This window comes from Prenolepis imparis, unplaced genomic scaffold, assembly GCF_030444845.1.
Source record: "Prenolepis imparis isolate NDT839.2.m4 unplaced genomic scaffold, iyPreImpa1.0 SCAF_6, whole genome shotgun sequence".
Taxonomy (NCBI): Eukaryota; Metazoa; Arthropoda; class Insecta; order Hymenoptera; family Formicidae; genus Prenolepis; species Prenolepis imparis.
In genome coordinates this window covers 10,010,157-10,031,148 of record NW_028141164.1, presented here as the reverse complement: position 1 = coordinate 10,031,148, position 20,992 = coordinate 10,010,157, and the positions used below count along the sequence as shown (strand labels likewise).

The 20,992-nt window shown below is 38.1% G+C and overlaps 1 protein-coding gene across 9 annotated transcripts in view; it reads left to right on the top strand.

Moving 5' to 3' along the window:
- LOC145937976 (uncharacterized) overlaps window positions 1–20,992 on the top strand; it is a 215,482-nt gene that overhangs the window by 183,075 nt on the left and 11,415 nt on the right. For all 9 annotated transcript variants that reach the window (XM_083041327.1, XM_083041324.1, XM_083041322.1 and 6 more), the window contains 7 exons: window positions 6,715–6,843; window positions 7,253–7,368; window positions 7,799–8,021; window positions 9,856–9,990; window positions 16,050–16,168; window positions 19,042–19,220; window positions 19,887–20,045. In XM_083041327.1, the coding sequence (XP_082897453.1) occupies window positions 6,715–6,843; window positions 7,253–7,368; window positions 7,799–8,021; window positions 9,856–9,990; window positions 16,050–16,168; window positions 19,042–19,220; window positions 19,887–20,045 (1,060 nt within the window). The remainder of the gene's footprint in view (window positions 1–6,714; window positions 6,844–7,252; window positions 7,369–7,798; window positions 8,022–9,855; window positions 9,991–16,049; window positions 16,169–19,041; window positions 19,221–19,886; window positions 20,046–20,992) is intronic.

Below are 20,992 nucleotides of genomic sequence, written 5' to 3'. Positions count from 1 at the left end.
AGAAACATATCGATATATTTATCTTGTATATATGTACATATATATATTTTACGTATTATATGTATATATTTTTATCACCAGTCACAGAAAAATCCGTTTTAATCAAAATCGTTCATCACGTAACAAATAAATTTTCCCATGATTGGAATGCATCGAAATAAATGAAATAGATCAATCTGTGTTTTCTCTTTCGCGACATTGATTTGAAGTTGAGATCATTTTATGGTTAAAAGGGGAAGAATATAAAAGAGAGAATAATACTAATCCAATGTAATAGGCGGACATCTATTTTCCGGGATACAAAAATTGTTCTTCTCTTACTTTTCTCTTATCGCTGATTACGGATAGGACATTATTACGGTATAACCAATTTTTTTTCAAATTACATTTCATGGGAATTACGGCGAATGAGAGAAAGTAAAAAGCTAAAGCAATGAAGCATACAACCAGAGTTTTGAGACATGTAGTTATCGATTGATTTGTTCAAGCGAATATTTCTTTTCTATTCATTTATTTTTTAGGAATATGCATTCTATAATGTCTGATATATTTTATCTTTATGCTATCCTCACGCTTTATAATTGACTGAGCAACAAGTTTGCCATTGATTTTATAAATCAAATATAGAGATGTGAAGGCATCTAACAACAATCTGTTAACATTAACTCTTCTTTTATTTATTTTAGAACCGCGATTTATTGATCGATTTTTTATATTATCATATATAAAGATTACATTATCAATTAATTAATATATTTATAATACTAGAACAACACAAACGTGCGCTACGTGTGCGTCATTCCTCAATTTGATTAATATTTTTTAACAGAAATCAGCTGATTAAGGGCCAATTTCACCAACGTCGGTTAACTTTAATCTTCGGTTAAACTATATCTTTGTCTCTTTTCAGATACGTTCTTAAAAAGAAAGATATAATTTAACTGGAGGTTAAAGTTAATCGACGTTGGTGAAATTGGCCCTAAAGTGTTAATTTGCTAATTAAAATTTAAAATAAAAATATGTTATAAAAATGAAAATAATAATGTTATAAATAATATGTTATAATACTTTAAACTCGAATATTTTTTGACAGAAATCAGCTGATAACTTTCAAAAAATATTAATCGAGTTTAAAGAATTGTAACATATTATTTAAAACATTATTATTTTACTTTTTATAACATATTTTTATTTTCAAATTTAATTAACAGATTAACATCTTATTAATATTTTTTTAGAGAAATTAGCTAATTAAAGAGTTAATTTGCTATGTCATAATTTTTTTAACTTAATTAATATTTTTGACAGTTATCAGCTGATTTCTGTCAAAAAATATTAATCGCAGATAAGCAATTGCATTACAACATATTATTTACAACATATTACTATTTATAACTTATTAAATTAAATTTTATAATCTATTATTATTTTAAAATTTAATTAGCAAAATAACGCTTTAGTAATATTTTTTGACATACATCAGCTGATTAAAGCGTTAATTTGCTAATTAAATTTTAAAATAATATTATGTTGTAAAAATTAAAATAATAGTATGTTTTAAATAAAATGTGTTATAGTATTTTAAACTCGATTAATATTTTTGACAGTTGTCAGCTAATTTCTGTATCATTCTTTTTAACATAAAATCGAGGAATGACACGCGCTTGTGTTATTCTAGTCTCTTTCTAAAAAACTCACATTAAATATATTCTCGTTAAGTATATTCTCGCAATGTCAACAATAACATGCTTTTTTTTAAACAGGGATTAATTATAATATATTTATTAATATCAATTAATGAATTATTATATAAATTTCAAGCATTATTTTCCTGATGGTGATAGACAATTATATTCAATATAATGCATTTAATTATCGTGCCATATTTTTTGTAAACGATAAATAATGAAAGAAAACAAAATATAAGTTATCTGCCATTTTACAGGAAAATATGATTATGGTAGGCAATGTGTGACATATGTAACATACGTCACACATAGAATGACGATGCATAATTGTCTCTAGTCGACTCTAGATAATGGATTCACGACCACATTTTACCGTAATTAAGCTGCGACACCAGGTGAAGTATGTCGAATACTTGATTTCAGATTTCATCGTGCCCTTTCCCCCATCCCCGTAAGATGGTTGTGAAATGGCGACGTATCTATGCCGTATTAATAGCACTAAATTGGATCTGGCGGTGCATTAATATCGCATAGCGCATATAGTGCATTACTTACACACAGTTACATACGATATCTGCTGGCACCGTTTTGATTGCGTAATATAAACGTGGCATTTACCCGTGTACCGTCACATCTAATGCAACTGTGTACGGTGTTATTGCCTTCCGCGAGATTATTACCGTAATTGCATTTGTTACAACTCCCTGCGCAATCATTTCGGCGATGAAGTCTTCAAAATATAACGCAAGAGAATCAGTAGTTCTTGTTTTTTTTTACAATAAAATATCAATACAGATAAGAGCTACACATGCGATAGCTTCGCTATTATAGAGAAAACGTATAAATATATACTATATAATAAAAAATAATAAAATAATGAAAAATAAAAATAATAATAAATATTGAGGAAGACATTTTTCAAGAATATACATTCGATTTTATTGTATAACACATAGAGGTGCTATATTACAAATAGCGTGCTCTTCTAAATAATACATTTGTCGCAATAAATCGCCCACTGCGAATCTTAATTAAACCGGCGTGCTAATCTTCGCACTGCATTTTCCTCCATGCACGATGATTAACGACGCAACAACGGCCTTTTTGACATTTAACTTCGCGCACACCTGCCTTCTGTAACATCATAGTAATTTATTAATGCCGTTATACGGCGCCTTAATTATCCTGCGGAGGGTAGAATTCTGCGAATCCGTGGATATATCAGGGTTCGCTTCGGTGGACGAAACCAGATCCACTTTTCCCTCGTCGCGCAATTCAATATGGCAAAGAATATCGCTGCTGAAGAATCGAGACGAGAACTCTCTCTCCCGCATAAAGGCTGCTCTCTTTTCAGAGCTGTCGCACTTTCTTCCCGCGGAAACGGAATTACGGTCCGGCGCCTTTTCGACGATGTAATCTCAAGCAGATTAACATATACCCCTGAATCTGTCTGCGCACCTTGGCTTCCGCGCGAAGAAAGAAACCCGAGGCGAATAGATTGTGGAGAGAGTAAGCTCGTGGAATGAATAAAACCAAGACGTCGATCGAGCATGCTGCAAGAAACGGGTCCTGCCGGGATTGCCGAGGTTTTTTCGCTCGGTCGTCGTCGTCGTCCATCGAAAGGGCGATCGGGGGGTTGTATAATGAACCACAATGGCGTTTTCCCTCAAAAGCGTTTTCCGGTCGCTCGACAATGGACTTGCCGTCAGGTCACGGATATGCTTGTGTATGTCGCGCATAATAATATCACTTCTTTACGCGAGATGTGCGTATATTATAGAAAGGAAAATCGAAGAACAAATTTTTCGGAGAACACTTACAATTGTAAAAAAAAATACGCGATATGTCGGATGCATTATGTATAATTAGGAATGTAATTAGAAAACATACATTCGATTCGTATTATTATTGCGTGAGATAATAGGGAATAATATATCAATTTCTCCATCAGATTTTATTCGTGTGTTAATACGCATCTCTAGTGTTGTTCATCATAATTAGAGAACACGTTATGTTGCGCTCATTAACGAGAGGCAGAGCTGAATATAAGATTACAAGTGTTACGGTCCTTTATATACTTTATATACGAATATATAGTTTTAATTGATGCGCGTGAAGGATAGCATCATCGACGATAGAGACTCTTTACATGCGTGACTGCGGCTACGTTTAATTAATAAAATCATCATCCTAATCACTGTGGGGCCTTTTTGCCGGCGACTACATCTCGAACATCTCGCTATCCCCTGTGCACTCGGATTTTCACCCCTTAATCACTTTATAATCAGCGCGCTGAGGAACCCAAGACGAGGAGCGAAAGCGGTTTTCAGCAAACCGCTATTATGTTTCCAAAGGCGTCGTTAATGAGGATAAAATGTTCTGTGGAACTTTATGCCACTTCCGCTCCCGAAAGAATATCCCTCCGTATTTAATGCTTCGATCGAGACATTTTTTTCGTGTAAATCATGATTAAATGTACAGTGTGAAATTCCGAAAAATCGTAATCCAGATTCTCCCCAGAGAGAAAAGTGCGAGGGATAACGTTAAAAAATGTCATTTTTCCGAAATATTGAAGGGCGACGCGAAATCCCGAGAACTCACAATGCCGAAATAAAGGATGGTGAAATATTCCGAAAACAGCATATGAGAGAATATTCGTATACGAATTGAAATGAAAAAAAAAAAAAGAAAAATGAAAATTCAGGATTACACATTTTTGAGAACTAGTAGTTATTTATACGATTTCAATATCGCGAAACTTTGCGCGCGCTCTCGAATAATTGCGCATAGAAACAATATTTCAGAACGATAAAGTTTTACAATATACATTCACTGGCGCGTTTGTGCGTATACTTTTTTTTTAATTTCTCGTTTCCTCTCGAATTTTGCGTTCCGCATCGTCGCGGACATTGACGGTCTCAAAAGTTGTTTAACGATTGTTACACGAGATACAAGAGATACCGATTTCGCGAATGACAGAATTTTAGCGCGGCTAGGAAATCTGGTTCTTTTTTTTTGCATAATGCAAACTCCCTCCCGTTTATCCGGTGTTCGCGCCGGATGTGATGCGAGCAGAAAGTGTCGGCGCGAATTTCGCGAAGAGAGGCTCGGACGCGAATGGGAAATTTTTAATTTACTCCGGCGGATTTGTGCCAGAGCGCAATGTTATCTCAGGACATTTTGTAACGAGCGTTATACACCGGGATATGGCACACATACACACACACATGCACAGACAATGTGGGGTTCCGCTGTGGATGGAAGCCTATTCGCTTCTTCTTTTCTCCTCCACGAAAGGCTAGGGGCGACACGAGCCTCGCACGAAATGAGGCTGGAGGAATCCGATTTTCTAGTGTTCGAGCCGCTCGGGCGGAAAATGACGTACAGAACTATTTCCGCGGCAACGATCCGTTCCCGACTGACAGTCCCCCTTTCCATCCTTTCTTCCCTTCCGTTTCCTTCTCTCTTAATGGAAATAATTACGGCCTGTTCATTGTTCGCGCCATTCAAGAGGTGGGATCTAATTTATCGAAAGCGATGAGCTTGTGTGAGAAAGCGTTAAAAAAAGAGAGAGGAAAACGAGAAAAATTAACGAATTTCCAGTTTTAATACCGCCGCGGGAAACAACATATGTACTGTAGAATGAAGTACAATAGAAAATAAATATAAAAATATAAATCAATTAAAAATTTTTATATTTGATGAAATAAGCTTGAAAAAATCTGCTAAAATGATTATCGAAATTGTGTGAAATGTTTAGCGAATACAACGTGTAACATATTGCAATTAATCCATCATAATCCATGTTGCTCGTTAATACATTTAGAAAGGTTAACATAATCTGAAATAATGAGATACGAAATAGCGGGATTTGAAAAGTATGGAATTTCATTTTAACTACAAATTTTAACCATGGCAAAATCGAACCATGAGCATCAAAGTTTCCCCATTAATTTCTTCATGCCCGTACTTCGTAATTAATTAGAATTATGAGAAAAGTTTATGAAGCACCTGTTACGTGTTTAGAGCAGCTTCTTCAGAATCTTGGCGAATACTATTCGAATATTTCAACATCGACACGCTTGCAGCACCCACTTGATTGTAATAATACCGCTAATGAACCAGAAGATATGTTTTGGTTAATATTCAGCATGAAATTCATTTATATTTGTACATTTAAATAATTCTTCTTTTATCTAACATTATACATATATTTTTATATAATGTTATATATTTTTTTAAACAATATTAAATATAGACTTTACTAAAACTTTTAATCTGTGTCATATAAATGCGACATAAAAATTGAATAATATTTATTGAATGACATAATTTATTTTCCGATTTGTAATTCTATTCTCATAGAATTTTTTGCACTACATATATATAATATTTGATATATTATATATCTCAAAATATTAAAAGAGAGAGCAACAGAGCAATCATCTTTTCTTTAAAATTTGTCAATAGAGCACGACTTAATATTATCGGCGATAATTACGGGGGGAGAGACTACTTTTAATCACCGCTCGTCTATGCGGTAATCCGAAGGTGCGGCCAATCTCTTCCAGGAAAGCCACGATGACCCCTAATTGGCCACATTATTAAAATCGCATTTTCGTGATCCCAGCTGCGAGGGATCGTCCCTGCTGAGGATCGTACAGGCGCGATGAAGTTTCCTCGTAAAATAAATCACGCCATCCCATCGCGGTAATTCGGCGCAGCCGCTCTGCTGCCTTACCGGTAATATTGGATATTTTCTTAATGGCAAAACTTCTACGGCCTCCCCTCGAATCCAGTTCATCCTCGTGAATTCTCTGATAAATCGGTACATGATTCTGGACCATTTCGATAGTCTCTCCTCCTCTCACATTCCCCTTCTTGTTTCATTGTCCACATCCATCTCTCGTATATATTAACGTTTATTTCGTGCGTGAAGCTGAAGAGAATATAAAACTTGTATGAACTACTCCAAATATCTTATTATTTTATAATTACTTTAAAGAGATTTTTATTTTTGTTTCAGCCACTGTACCAGTGATTATATCGCTATTTATTCGGGTCCGACCACGTCGAGCCCGTTGCTGAAGATGCTCTGCGGCAAAGAGAAGACAGCATTGGTATATGACGGTCAAGAACTTCTCGTCGAATTCAGGTGAAAAATCTATTTTTTTATCAGATGTGAAACAATTGATTTTAACAGAATGTGAAATAATTATTACGATTTCTTAGTTGATTTAAATATTTTTTATCTCTACACAGAAAGAATTTTCTCTTAGAATTTACCCTGAAAATCATAGTAATCGTGGGATGGAAAGAATTTTATAATAAAATATAAAATAAAATATAAAACAATAAAATATAAAATATATAGAATAAAATATAAAACATGTTTAATTAATTTTACTAAATTGCATAGTAAAAATAATCAAACATATTTTATATTTTATTGTAATAGATTATTATTTTTATTGTGATAAATATTAATCAGAGAAATTCTCATAAAATTCTTTCCATACCATATTGTCTCACGTATCTTTAAAAGAATTTATCTTATTTTACAGAACTGGTCCCGAAGTATCACCCTTCGATTATAATGGTTTCGTCGCGATGCTGAGTTTTATCGAAATGACGACAGAAGCTCCAACAACGATTGCTGTCGACAGCACGAATAAAAGTCGTAAGTAATAAAAATAATCTGTCTATTGTGTGTAATATACTATATAATATAACAAAAAGATGAGCAACACTAAAGGATTAATGAGAACAATAATGAGTAATTGTAATTAGACAAAAGTACATATTTTTAGCACTGATTAATCAAAGAAACTTACATTTAAGCTAATTAAAAAGAATAATGTACGTATCATATCTCTAAAAAGAGAATAATTAGAAATTAAAAATTTTTACAGAGTGCGCAATTTCTAATATACATAATAATATTTATTTCTTCGCAAATTTTTCTCGTCTCTTTCAAAATTTTAATTTACAAAGTATATTATTGCATTATTAAAAATTTTCAGGATCAATTTTTTGAATTCTGATTTCTATTCTAACTTTATAATCATATGGAATTCAGCATTATCAAAGTTCTCTCTAATCTTCCACAGTTGAAATGATGAAGTCCGGTACCTATAACAACCGCGACCTTCACGATCACCGCAAGGACCAAGGTGCCGTGATCAACAGCTGCGACCTCGAGGTGAGCGGCGAGAAGGTACGGGCGGGCCACCACGACACCAGGGGCAAGCCAAAGTCCACGACATGCAGACTCGTGTTGCGTGGCCGCGCTTACGACACGGGACACGTATCCTTAGCCAGTTACAACCTCAGGTAACCCCATTTTCGCTATCACGAATCTTCGAAGTAGTCGTACATCAAAACGCACGTGCGATCGCGGTCGGACCGATCGGTGTACCGGGGTAGTGAGGAACTGTGTGTCCTCTATATCGACGTGTTTCTCCACCAATCGCGTTGATTCAAGGACCAGGGAAAACTACGGTCACGTAACGACGAGGTCACGGTGCGATGGGTTGCAGTACGAAATTACATTTTGCGTTTGTTTACCGATTGTTTTCGATCGCGTTTTTCAATCTCTATACAAATTCGCGGCGAGTTACGATATAACATCAGAATAGCGATAGTTGAAAAACTGTCGACACACGGTTTGCAGTGTTGATTAATGCATCGAGCGTAAGCTTTGACATCGATTGCAAGTTTTCATTTATTCGAAAAATAATGTTTATTGTTAGTATAAAGTTACATCTCTATCCAGCTCCCTTTCACGACAAAATATAAAAGAATATCGCAGAATAAGGAGTTACTTAAAAACTTTCTAACAGCAAGATAAAAATTCTAATTCTTAAAGAGTAGGAATTTTAATTTTTGATGGGAGAGGATAAGAGTTAACATCAGCTCTGGATAACGAGCTCAAAATGTTTATTTTGTCTTGGTAGAGACCAGGGATTATTAATCATAAGACGATGCTTAATTAATCAAATGTCGCGAAGTGGATATTTTAAGAGAAAATATCTAAAAATATCTCTCGACATCTATGCTATATGTGAATGACTAGCTATTCCTCGATCGTTACGTCTGCGCAGCGGGATTCTTATTTCACAGTTAACTCGGGGAGGCAACTTGCGTAACTTATCGGAACGCAAGGCCAAGGAGAAGCCACCCTGAGGCTCGTCGCGGAAAGTAGCGTTAAATCACGTAGGGTGGCAAGGGGAAGGAAAGACACGTCGCATTTCACGTTCGTATCCCGGAGATTTTCAATTATTATGCGAGACGCCGGCGACATGCGGATCGCGTATCCGCGCCTTACGGAGATTGTGTTCCATTCGCGCATCAGGAGATAGAACACGCTGCGAGAAAGAGATAACATCACCCCCGGAACCGATAACGATGACGATCTCGTCGGCGACTCGTATCTCTGACAACAGTCTCAGCATTGTCCCTGTCTCCAAAGCCGCGGATTTAGATATATATATATATATAAAAGTCGATATAAACTGAAGGTATGCCGCGCACGAGACGCAAAAGGTAGGGCGGAGGGGTTTATTGAAGGTAGCATGAATTTTGAACGAAATATTGTAAATCCGAGCGCCAGGTGAACCGAGAAAATATCTCCGAGGATGGGGAGAATATCGCTTCGTCCACCGACCAATCGCGTGTACATTTCTCTTCCTCTTTTACTCATTTTCATGCTGGTTGCGGGAGCAAGAGCGCGTAATAGCGGCATCGGTGTCGGATTATCGCGGCTTTTCAGCCTTCTTGCTACATCTCTGAGGCGATTAGAGGAAAACGGAAACGCGACGTTCGAATATACCGGTTCGAATGATACATTTGCGGATTATCTCGGGACAGCGGACGCGCAACATCTCTTCGTCTTCTTCAAAATTAAAGAGGAAATTAACGAGCGCAAATATAGATCGATATATTTAATTAACTTTTTTTAATAACTCAATAAAATTGGTTCCAAAAAATTGTTAAAATTAAAGATATATTTATTCTTCCTGAAAAAATTCATTCAAGCGAGGATTTATGGTCGAGACGATGTTGAATTTCCTTATCGCTACAGGGATGACAAATTTCTGCGACGCGCGATCTATCATAAAATCCATATGACTGATAGATACACATGTTCCCGCTATCGATTTTACAGTGCGCAGTCCTGCCAATCGGCGATCGAGATATTCGACGGTTCGCCGGAGAGTGGAATGCTGGATACCGCCAACTCTTTGGAGAGGATCTGCAGCCCGGCACAGTGGCTCCCGCGGGAACTCGCAGGCCAGGATAAGTAAGTGGATTCTCCCATAGTTATATTAGAGTAGTCATTAGAGACATACTATCGTGCACGATTTATCGGTGATGCATTGTAATTGTGGTAAATTTGTGGGAGGGATTTCTCTCTCTCGCAATGCGCGCGCGATGTGGCTTAAACCGGCAGAGAACTCGTAGTTAAGTCTCCTTAGAACCCTCGGCATCAAAATTGAGATTAGTTTCTAACAGAACGCGGTGTAAATCGGTTAACAACGCAACAATTTTACTAGTGTATTCTAATCCATGCGCGAATCTCGTTGCAAAATTTCTTTTATTCATCTCCGCTGCTCTTACTACTACGGTCTTTTTTTCCGCGTATTTCGAGATTTATTCATTATATATCTCGGACACGTATCGCGAGACAAGAATTGAATTGACGCGCGAAATAGGAACCAACGCCCATCGTAACGTCGATGAGAAGCAGCGAGAGATCATCGGCACGTAATCATAAAACAGGATCACCGGTAGATCCATCATCCGTCTCCATCCGAGAGCTAGAGCTAGACGCGGCATGCAAAAGCGATACCTCATACTCATCTCGCCGGAAGTCAAAGTATGAAAGATGACTGCGCCAGACTCTCGCACACGCTGTGCATTCCACGGTTACGAGGCCATATAGCAGAGTACATATTCGAATGAAAAGGTGTCACAGAATACGTGCTGAATGGTGGTTATCTGAAATCGTTCGCTCGTTGCCGCGCAGCATTACGGAAGTCTCGATGCAGTTATTCATGCGGTATCTCGAGGAAGTGATGCTACTCCTCGATTTTCTTTGATGAATTCTTTAACAAGAAAAATCTTGGTACGCTAGAGTATCAATTTTACTTTGATCTGATTAACTTTTTACTTTTGCACATTGAACGTCAAAATTATTAGTTTCACCAAGAAGCTTTTATTTCTTATACTTCTTTCGAATAATTACGAAAGCTCTATCAATTATCAATATTATATTTATTATATTGATATATAATTTTTTAGGTCTCGGTATATTTTTTAATTCTCGATTTTACTTTAGTTATTACGCAACTTTGGCGAGAGACATCGGGTCGAAACGTGTATTTTACAGATATGGTGTTCTCGCGAGTCAATAACACTATGGCCGTAGTTGTAACTATTTTATTTTTCCTCAGCCGTTTCCAGTTATATTTAATTCCACAATATTGTCACAAGACGCATATATCTATAAAAGAGCGTAACAAAATTTTATAGGATAAACTCTTTCTCTCTGGAGCAGCTGGTCGGCGTATGTAGTTTTGCTCGTAACGTTCCTACGATAGCATGACTTTTACGATAGAAGAATCTTTTGATTGCATAGTAAACTTTTTCGTTTGATTAAATAACTTTAGAAAAATGCATGAGAAACGCATATATTGATATTAGCGAGCATTAATATCTTGCGAGAACAATTGTTAGTTTTTATAACGTTTATTCAATTTCCATTTATTCTGTGTTAGTTTGCATTTTCGTTTGATTTTTCTATAAAAGTGCACGATGTCCTCCACTAAAAATATAATATATATATCACATAATAATTGTTATCAACATACGTTTAGATGTAATATTTGACAATCACGTTTACAGTTGTTTTATGGAAACACGATTCTTTCAATGATATCTTAAAAATTTGATTCCATGTAAAATTGCGTATTATATATGATGAGGGACAAATAAACCGCGTAACTTTATGCTATTCGGTGACGTGTTGCTTTCATTCAAAGGAAAATGGACTCTTTGTCGTTCGCGTTTATGTGATACAAATCCCTGTACACGACAGGACCAGTTTCCACTATGAAATGCGCGTTTTATGGACGCGGTTCTTTCGACGTCGTAAACATTTAATGCCGATCGATTTACTGGCGCGAATAATAATAAATGCGAGCATGAGCTGGGCGTTGATAGAATACCGGCTAATCCGTTTAATATCCCCTCTCTCCCTTTTCTCTGTAGAATTTATGACTTGCAGCGTTTGATAACAAAATGCTATCATACCCAACGAATTAGAAGCCCTGTAAAAGAAAAAATTTAGAAAATTAAAACTTAATCAATCAAATAAATATTTATTTGGCAGAAACAAATGGCACGTAAATAGAGAAATTTTAATAAAAGTAAGTAAATTAATAAAAGTGAATATTTTGCTAAATATATGTACAATTAAAATAATACACAAATCTCTCTGAAGTATAATATTAAAATTATTGAAAATATTCGAATGTTCGATAAGACGTCAAGTTTGTAAATTTTTATATTTTATTCTATCTACATTGTCCGTTATTATATGATAATTTACTACAGATATTTTTATTCGTCATACGTGCTGTTTCCAGTAAAAAAAGTCGAGATATCGATGTAAGAATGAGATGCTTGATAAAAATTCAAGAGAGGTAGAATAGAGGTCATATCAAATGAAAAACGTGACGAGAAAGATATTTGAAGGAAGATTTTTATCCATACAGCATATTGAGCAGCGACGTAGAGAGAGCCACACATACACGTGAATAGAACGAATTGCATTCCGAAATTTTTAAACCTTTAAATTTTTCTTTCCTGAAACTCTTATTCCGACAATTATTCGGTCAAATGTCACGAGATGTCTTTCATCCATTTACCACACTCAGAAATTATGAGCGATGCCCTAAAATACAACTCAGAACGTGCTCATGAGTCGCAATGAAAAACTGCACGCTTGTATAAAAAAATGAAGAAGAAATGAAGCTCATTATTCGACGTCTGAAGGAAAGAGATTCAAAGCTATCCCGCGTATTTGTGTCCGCTATTTGTATCCGTCTATGCAGGACACAAGTTTGCTTCGGCAGGAACTTCGACGCCGAAGCCTCCAGAGACGAGATTGACCACTCGGTCGTGGAAACAGACCGAGAGAGAGTCGACTGACGACAAACAAAGGTATCGCATGATTCCTCTCGAGGATGGAAGCCGGCGGTGACCCGCGAACCAGGATTCCGGCCGACCGAGCGCGGAGAAAGAAGGAGACTTTCGAACGAGCAAGCGAGATGGTCCTATAGTCCTGCAACAGCCAACAGCCCGCATGCATTATGCAAGTCGTGGGAAATGGACGGACGTGAAATGTCTGTCGCGCGGACACGCTGCATCGGAGGTGAACTTGATGCGACCGGCGCAAAAAGAACGAGAACCGGCCAACGAATGGCCAAACGAGCGATGCGCGAGTGGGCTAGAGATTTCCCAGAAGAGATTTCCAACGCCGCGACCCCGGTCGAACACCGATATGTCGAGCACCGATCGATTCGGGCTCTGGAGCTTACTCGCTCTCCCCGGTTTCTTGCTCTCTTCGCAACGAAACGAGTAAAAAGTCTAAAATATTATGATAACGCCGCTCGCGCATATGTCTTGCAATTTGGGAAATCTCTGAGTGGATTTGAAGAATCAATCAGAAGAGTGCTGATTTTTATTTGAACTTCTATAGATGAATGCAAGAGAGTCTTTATTAGAAAAATATAAACCGTCCTATTACGATTCATTCTCATGACGTGTAAAATTTACTTCAACACTTCTCTGTGAGCGATCAATTGCAGAAGACTAAGACTGGATGGAGCTAAAAATTCATGCACGCTACATCGTCGGCTTTGACCCTCCTAAAACAGAGATAATATTTTTTCTAATTTTCGGCAAGAAGGATGATATTCATCATGCGCGTTTTGCCTTGCGCCACCTTGCTGACGGCATCCTGACAGTTTTTAATCTATTTTAATTTCTAACGTTTGCCGCGCGCACTCCAGCCGGTCCCGAGACGATTTATGCTCGGCAGCGACAGCAGGCTAGACCGGATGCAGCGTACGTACGTACGTGCCTATGGGACCGCCGCGTGTTTTATGTCGACTAATCTCGTAAAAATTCATGCGAAATAACGCCCGTGCTTCATCCGCCTCGCACGTTCTCCACTCTCTTCCTCCCCTTTTCCCTTCTCTTCTTGGCTGCTTGCAACCGGGCACGTATTCCGCCGAATTTCCGGCCTCCGCCTTCCGTCTTTCGCGATACTCCCGAAACGGTATTAAGGCGATACAAAATAAAACGAGGTTCACAAGGGTTCGCAAATGAAAGTTTGGCCAAGCTTCGAATGTTCGCCATATCGAGAAACGTAAAGAGGATCCGGCATAGTATTTAGAATTCGAGAATAAAAATGTAGAATTCTCGATTTAATGTTTCAGACGAAGAATTTAATGGAAAAAATGCAGAGACATCGTATCTCTGCGAATACAAAAGCATGAAATTAAGATCCAAAAAACGAGTCAACGATATCTACGTACGTATCACGTTTTTGTAAACGACACTTATTGGAAACAAAGGGTTGAAAGGGTCTAATTGGCATTGCGATTATTCGCCAAGTGAATTGCCTGGAGCGCGTTCTATTTTAATCTCTGTCCGTGCATGGATACCCCGGATACATTGAGGATCAATCCGGAATAGCCATCAAGTAATTTAATCTTCATGCACGTCATATGCCCAACTAAAAGCCACCCCCTGTCGGGAGCAGCCAATGAACCGACACAGATCAACCGTATCGAGCCGTCACTTTATCCCGCGCTCTGATAAAGTAAACTATCATTTAGGGGAGAGATCTTGCGGTCCGTTTTGGAGATAATTATGTCGGCTTGTAATACAGCTTAATAACACATGTGCTTACACCGTGAAAGAACTAATGCACAATTCTAAGGAGATCGCATACATTCTTGAAAAATATGATGATTTAAGATTTTCTCTGTCCATATTTAAAAATGAAATCAGTCTCTATTTTTTACTTACTTTCTAACATTTCATTTAACCACATTATAGATTTAAGATTTTTTATTTATCAAGTCACGGTTGTCTTTTAATTTTTCTATTTCCGTTTGATAACAATTTCATTTTGACGTTTAATCGATCTTGATTTCTTTAGTTGTGTGTGTGTGTACAGAAGAAAATATCAACCAAAAAAAAAAAATCTTGCGTTTCGGCGCATATCTCAAAGAAATATGATTCACTTCCGATGGATGGGTCTCGATAAATTTATCTATAGAAGCGTCAAAAACGTCACTAACTTTGAACGCCTCAGAATGTCAGATCGTTCGTCACGCGGAAAAGTTGCTGCGGTGTTGGAAAGTCGACGACGTAACTCCGAGCACTCATTCGAGCGACAAAGGGCCGGTTCTCCTCCCGCGACACCGCAGGGTGGCGAAGGAAAGGGCTCCTATTTATCTTGCAAAACTAACTCATAGGCAATTCTCGCGCCGACGCGACGGACTATCGGGAGGCGGCTCCCAAGACGTCCATTTACAACTTTGCCCGGAGAAAATAGAGTCTTACGTGCAAGATTTACATCCCGTTTTGTCTCGGGCTCTCGTGCAACTTCCGGTGGAGCACCCTTTCGCACCCTTTCCTCTCGTCTCCCCCTTCGCGAGATAATGGTGAATTAATAATTCACGTCGAAGAGTTTTCGCGGGGTGTCCCAAATACATCTCCAGTGAAAAGTATCATGAATCCTGCACGATGTGCGTGTGTGTATGTACATGTGTAACGTACATTACAGACGGAAATCGGATCGATCATTATTCATAGAACCATCCACGCAATTTCCTTTATAAATTGTATATATAATTGTGAGGGGCAAAACTTCAACTCTGTTAGGTCATAAGATAAATTTTATATAATCTCAGATAAGAGATCAGTGGTCCTTTGGGAGACAGCTAAACTTAATTTTTTATATTCAATTATTCGTAAAACGTTCTGATTAATTATAAACCGACCATGGTTTATACAGACTAAAGTCTTGATATGTATTTAAACATTTTGATGTAAACTGTTTGTTAACAAATATTTAAATACCAACCAACATTCACGATATATAAAGATCAAAATATTATCTGCCGTCAATTGACCGTCGTCGTTCGATTTACACCAGGATTTATTCGAATGTGAAAACCCAACGGAAATCGCTTTTGCGCGGTGAAAACGTAAAAAAAAGAAACCTTCGCGCGTCGACACCGGAAACGAGCGTAAATGGCACTCTCTTAATTCTTCTTCCAGATACGTCGAGCCGAAGCGTTACTCGTCCAATGGTCGGGACATGACGGTGGTTTTAAGGCGCGCCTCAAACAGCCCCACTGACGAGGAGTATATGGAGGTCTCGTATTACTTCCACGACGGTGAGTGTGTGTACATCTCGTGTCGTATCGTAAAAAAAAGGAAAAAAAAAGAAAAAAAGAAAAAGCGTCATCAGGTGAGAACGAACGTGCCGTAGTTCGTCGCGCGGACCAGGGAGCGAAATAAACCGTCCGCATGCCAGAAATTGGATTATGACGTGCGCCGTCGCCGCGCAATCAAGTCTGCCGCGTGTAAGCGCCGCGAAATCGCGAAAAACCTCGTCAACTTTTTTTTTTCGCACGGTGCTCTATCGCCCTCGGTGCGCGATCCTCTTTTATTTTTTTTCCCTTTTTCCTTTTTTTCTGTTCGTCACGAGTTACGAGCGCAATCGCGTTCTTTACGCGCTTCCGAGAAAAGCTTCTTAGTTTTATGTCTTCGAGTGAAAGTTTGGAAAAGAGATCACGCAATAAAATTTATCCCATGATGAGATGTTTCTCAGAAACTTTTTCGAGAATGTCTCTCTTGAAAAATCATTTTTCTCTTTTTTATTATTATAATAAACGGTACGTTTTTGATTTTTATTTAATAGCGCGTAATTTTATCAACAAGTATTCTTTGTGAAACGCGACGATCTCTGCTCGATCGTGTCAGAATCGTCTTCATAATCGATTCAATTCGCTATCATCCTCAAACTAATCCGAATCGAGTTTTTGCCCGGGTCTCTCTCCCGGATTTTCGAATGAATCGCAGCGCATCCAAACCACCAATTACGAGTAACTAATCACCGTAAATACGCCCTGGCATATCGATGTCAAAGCCTCGGTTACCCTTAATCGGATGAACATAGGCACGTCCAGACGGTAATCTTGAAATTCGCTTGGCACTCGGCCGAGGATTCTGGTTGCTCGCCGGAGGACACATTCGCAATATCGACGTGTCCGTACCCGCAAAAACACCGTTTCGTGCTTAATCCCGTTTCAAAGATTAGATTTAACCCCGATTAAGTAGCTACGACCTTTCCTTGGACCGGGCAATTCAGGAGATTAAAATGAGACTCCGGGTGTATTACGCGCTCATATCAGGTTACCCCTAATTATTCGCGGTCGCATAATTCCCTCTTGCGACTGTTATTATTATTTTGTAAACTAAAGTTGGATTACCATAAAGGATGAGCTCAAAAGCTCGTAAGATCAGAACACCATATTTAAAGCTGAAGTATAATTTTTTACGTGAAACTTTAGATAACTTTTTTATAAATAATCAGTAATATCTGTGTGTTTGTGAAAGATATATATTGACAAATTTCTTATTATTTAACTTTAACAATTCGCTTTTTCTGTTTGATTACAATTTTTTAATGTGTTGTTTGAAAAATTACATCTTTTTCCTTTATTTAACTCTAATCCGTCATTTTTTTCTCATAAATTTTGAAGCGTCGTGTTTCATCGCGAATTCAAGAAATAAAATTGATTACTTTTACGAGCGCAAATTAATAGTGCACGAAATACAAATAGAAATAGAAATAGAATTTTAGTAGAGGGAGAGCGGAAAACATGGACACAGAGCGGTGATTGAATTTTGATATCGATGAGATTTTAAACGTCGACCGAATTTTATAAAACACATCATATCGACCATGAAATTCGCGTTTCGACGGATTTTTTTACGTCGCCGATGAAATGACTACCGTTCCCCGATATATGTATCTCGGATTACAGCAATCGTACAAGCGAGCGACACGTAGATCCAATCACGAGCCATTATAAAAAAGAGACGTAAATGACAAGAATCAAAAGTCATGCTCGACGACAAACTATTGCTCGTCGATGGGGACACTGATTGACGGGAGCGTCCGTGTCGACACAACGTTATTACGTTTACACGTGTTACACGTGTTACACGCGCGTTCGTGCCTCCCTATATGCTCGTCGCAGCGATCGATGAGGAGAGAAAGAGAGTCCATCGATTTCAAGTCTTAAGTAACAATGTCGAATTTATAATCGGAAAAATAAAAGGTACGTTCGAATCATCCGCAGCTTTGTTCATCAGCTTTACATAGTAGAAAAAATCCCATTTTTTTATAGAAAATATGTCTCTCTCTCTCTCTCTCTCTTTCATTTAGTTTCTTTTTCTCGATGACCATGGAATACGAAGATCGAACGTTTTCGATCTCTCGAAATGCCGAAGCCTATCTTATCTCGCGCCGGGTACTTCGGTGGAACATAAAACTTTATGCGACCCGTGGAGACCGATCTCCTTATGGGAAAGGGTCGAATTCAGTCGGGCGACTTCGAAATTGCGATGAATGATCATACGAAATTGCCGTGTAAGAAAGGAAATGAGGAAAATTCGGTCTTGCCACGGACACAAACTTTGGCTCGAAAAATATAAAAGTATCCGTAAGACGTTTATATCTATCTATAACTCGCGGAGGAGTATATATATATATATATTTTTTTTTTTCGCGCTGTCGGAAATTATCTTGCGGAAGAATTAAGCTAAAAGGCGCAAAGAAGCAAGATAGAGAGTTATAAGAGTCTCGCGAGAGTTCAACGAGTAAAACGACGTAAAACGACGTTTACGATAAAACGAAGATACCCTTATATATATTCAAGATCGCTTTGGTAATCTTCTCGATTGCGATCTTGCGGGCAGATGCGCAAGACGATAACTTCTACATTATTATATACCTGTATATTTTTCTGTTGTTTTATTTATTATAATAATTTAATAACTCTCTTGTTGTGAAAACAAAACTTTTCTTTTTTTTACCTAAATAATAGAGAAGAGAGAATCGAATGCACCGCGTTTGCGTATAGATGAAAATTTTTCTTTCAGTTATTTTTTTTCACAAAGCGGAAGCTACGAGGTAATTTTTCTCGACAATTTTTCTCGACTTCCATAAGCAACGCATTTTTCTCTTCTGATGTTGCAGAACGTGAGGGTGGCACTCAACAGCCTGCCAGCGTGTGCGACGTCGAATATTACGGATTGACGTCACCGGTGGAAGGCTCGGTGGTGCATCCGGAGCCGCACCGATTATTCGCCATGGAAGGTCCGGTGAAGTGCAGGCAGCACTTTATACCGGCGCCCAACCAGTCGGTGGTCATTACCGTGAGTTACCCGACGAAATGTTTAATCTCTCTATCGTTCATTTAATCGGCCCCGCCCTGGGGGGAAGAAAAGAAGGATAGGAGGGGGAGTTGGGGGGGGATTGAATTCGTAAATTTATTCCCGACCTTTAGATGCTGCGCCGCGGGCATCGCCTCGCGGATGAAAACTTTCGCATTAGAGTCGGAAGAAGAGAGAGAACGGAGCAAGCAAACATTACCGTCAAATGGAGAATATACCGGAAAGGGAAAGGTTTTATTCCGAAAACTCTGAAACTTTTAATCTGCACTTGCGAGCGCGCGATGCCGGCCTTTAATCCGCATTTAAATAATATTCCGCTGGATCAGACACGGCTCGCCCCGAAGGCGAAACAACGGTTTCGACGATTCTCTGCCGAGAAAACGATTAAATGCAGCAATTGAATTTCCGATGGAAAGCAGATAGGGACCGTAATCCCGCGCCGAACGATATGCGTCGCATTTACGTTACAAATTCGTCGCACAAATCGAGAGAATCTCGTATACTATACATTATAGCTTTAATCCCGGCGCTACATAAATCGTTTTCCTAACATATATTTTTTTCTCTCAATTTTTTTTTTTTTCCTCCCAGCTACGGAGATTTTTAAACCCGCCATTGAATTTGCACCATTGACGCGCTTGTTTGTAGGTGAAAGGTAGCACGAAACAGATTCCAAACAACCCGTGCAAGACCAAGTGCGGTGACAGCGGCTGCCACTGCGTCAGCAAGTCCGTGGAGAGCATGGACCACCTTTTGCTTGTCTCCGAGACCGGACACATTGTCACGTGTCTCTGCGGAAATTACCAGGTGAGTGTTCATGAACTTTATTCACGGATAAGTACACATCTCGACGTCTTGCGTCTTATACCGGCGCGCTTACTGTCGCTCCTTGAACGCAGCGAGATAAAAACTATCGTTATTGCCGCGACTTTTATATCTCCGTATTATCACGCGAGAACGTCGGCGATGTCGTTAAAATATATTGCTCGCGATACGCAATTTTCCGCGAACGGCTGTTACCCTCTTTCTCTGCCTTATATCGCTCTTAGCTGTGTGCATTTTTTTTTTTTTTTTTTTTCGAAAGGAGAGAAAATTCATTACGTCTGAAAAATTTTAAATACATTTTTCGATATATCATCGATAAATTAAGCGTCATAAATTAAGCTCCGCGCAAAAGTATTGTTGCAGAAAATTAATTATATGCAATATATATATAATACATTGTTATTTAAATATACGTCAGTTTCATTAACGCAGTTTCATCATTTATTATAATTTATCATAACGTTATATAATCGGTGTATAAATAATTAAAATATAACGTAATAACCCAAATTATATTTTTGGCGAGTTTAATAAATACAATTGTTATTGTGCACGATCGATACATATAAACGATGTGAAAACTGACCAATGACACACGTCTGAAAAAACACATCAAGTTTTATCGACGTTCATGTTTACGTTTAGTTAGAAAAGTGTTAGAGAAAGCTATCAACCCCCTAGGTAATCGATTCAATATAAAATGTGTTTGCGTTCACACAATTTCGCAAACACATCGCACAACTGACCTGACTTTGACTGCATATCCCCATGATGATTATTAATAGACGTATTATCAGATTACGCAGTCGAGTGTAATCGTTATGGCGAGTCTATAAACACGATTTCGATTCGTCGGATCATCATTTCACATTCAAATGCTCATTATTCCGCTACAATTGAAGCTATTGTGCAAACAATAGGCTAAATCT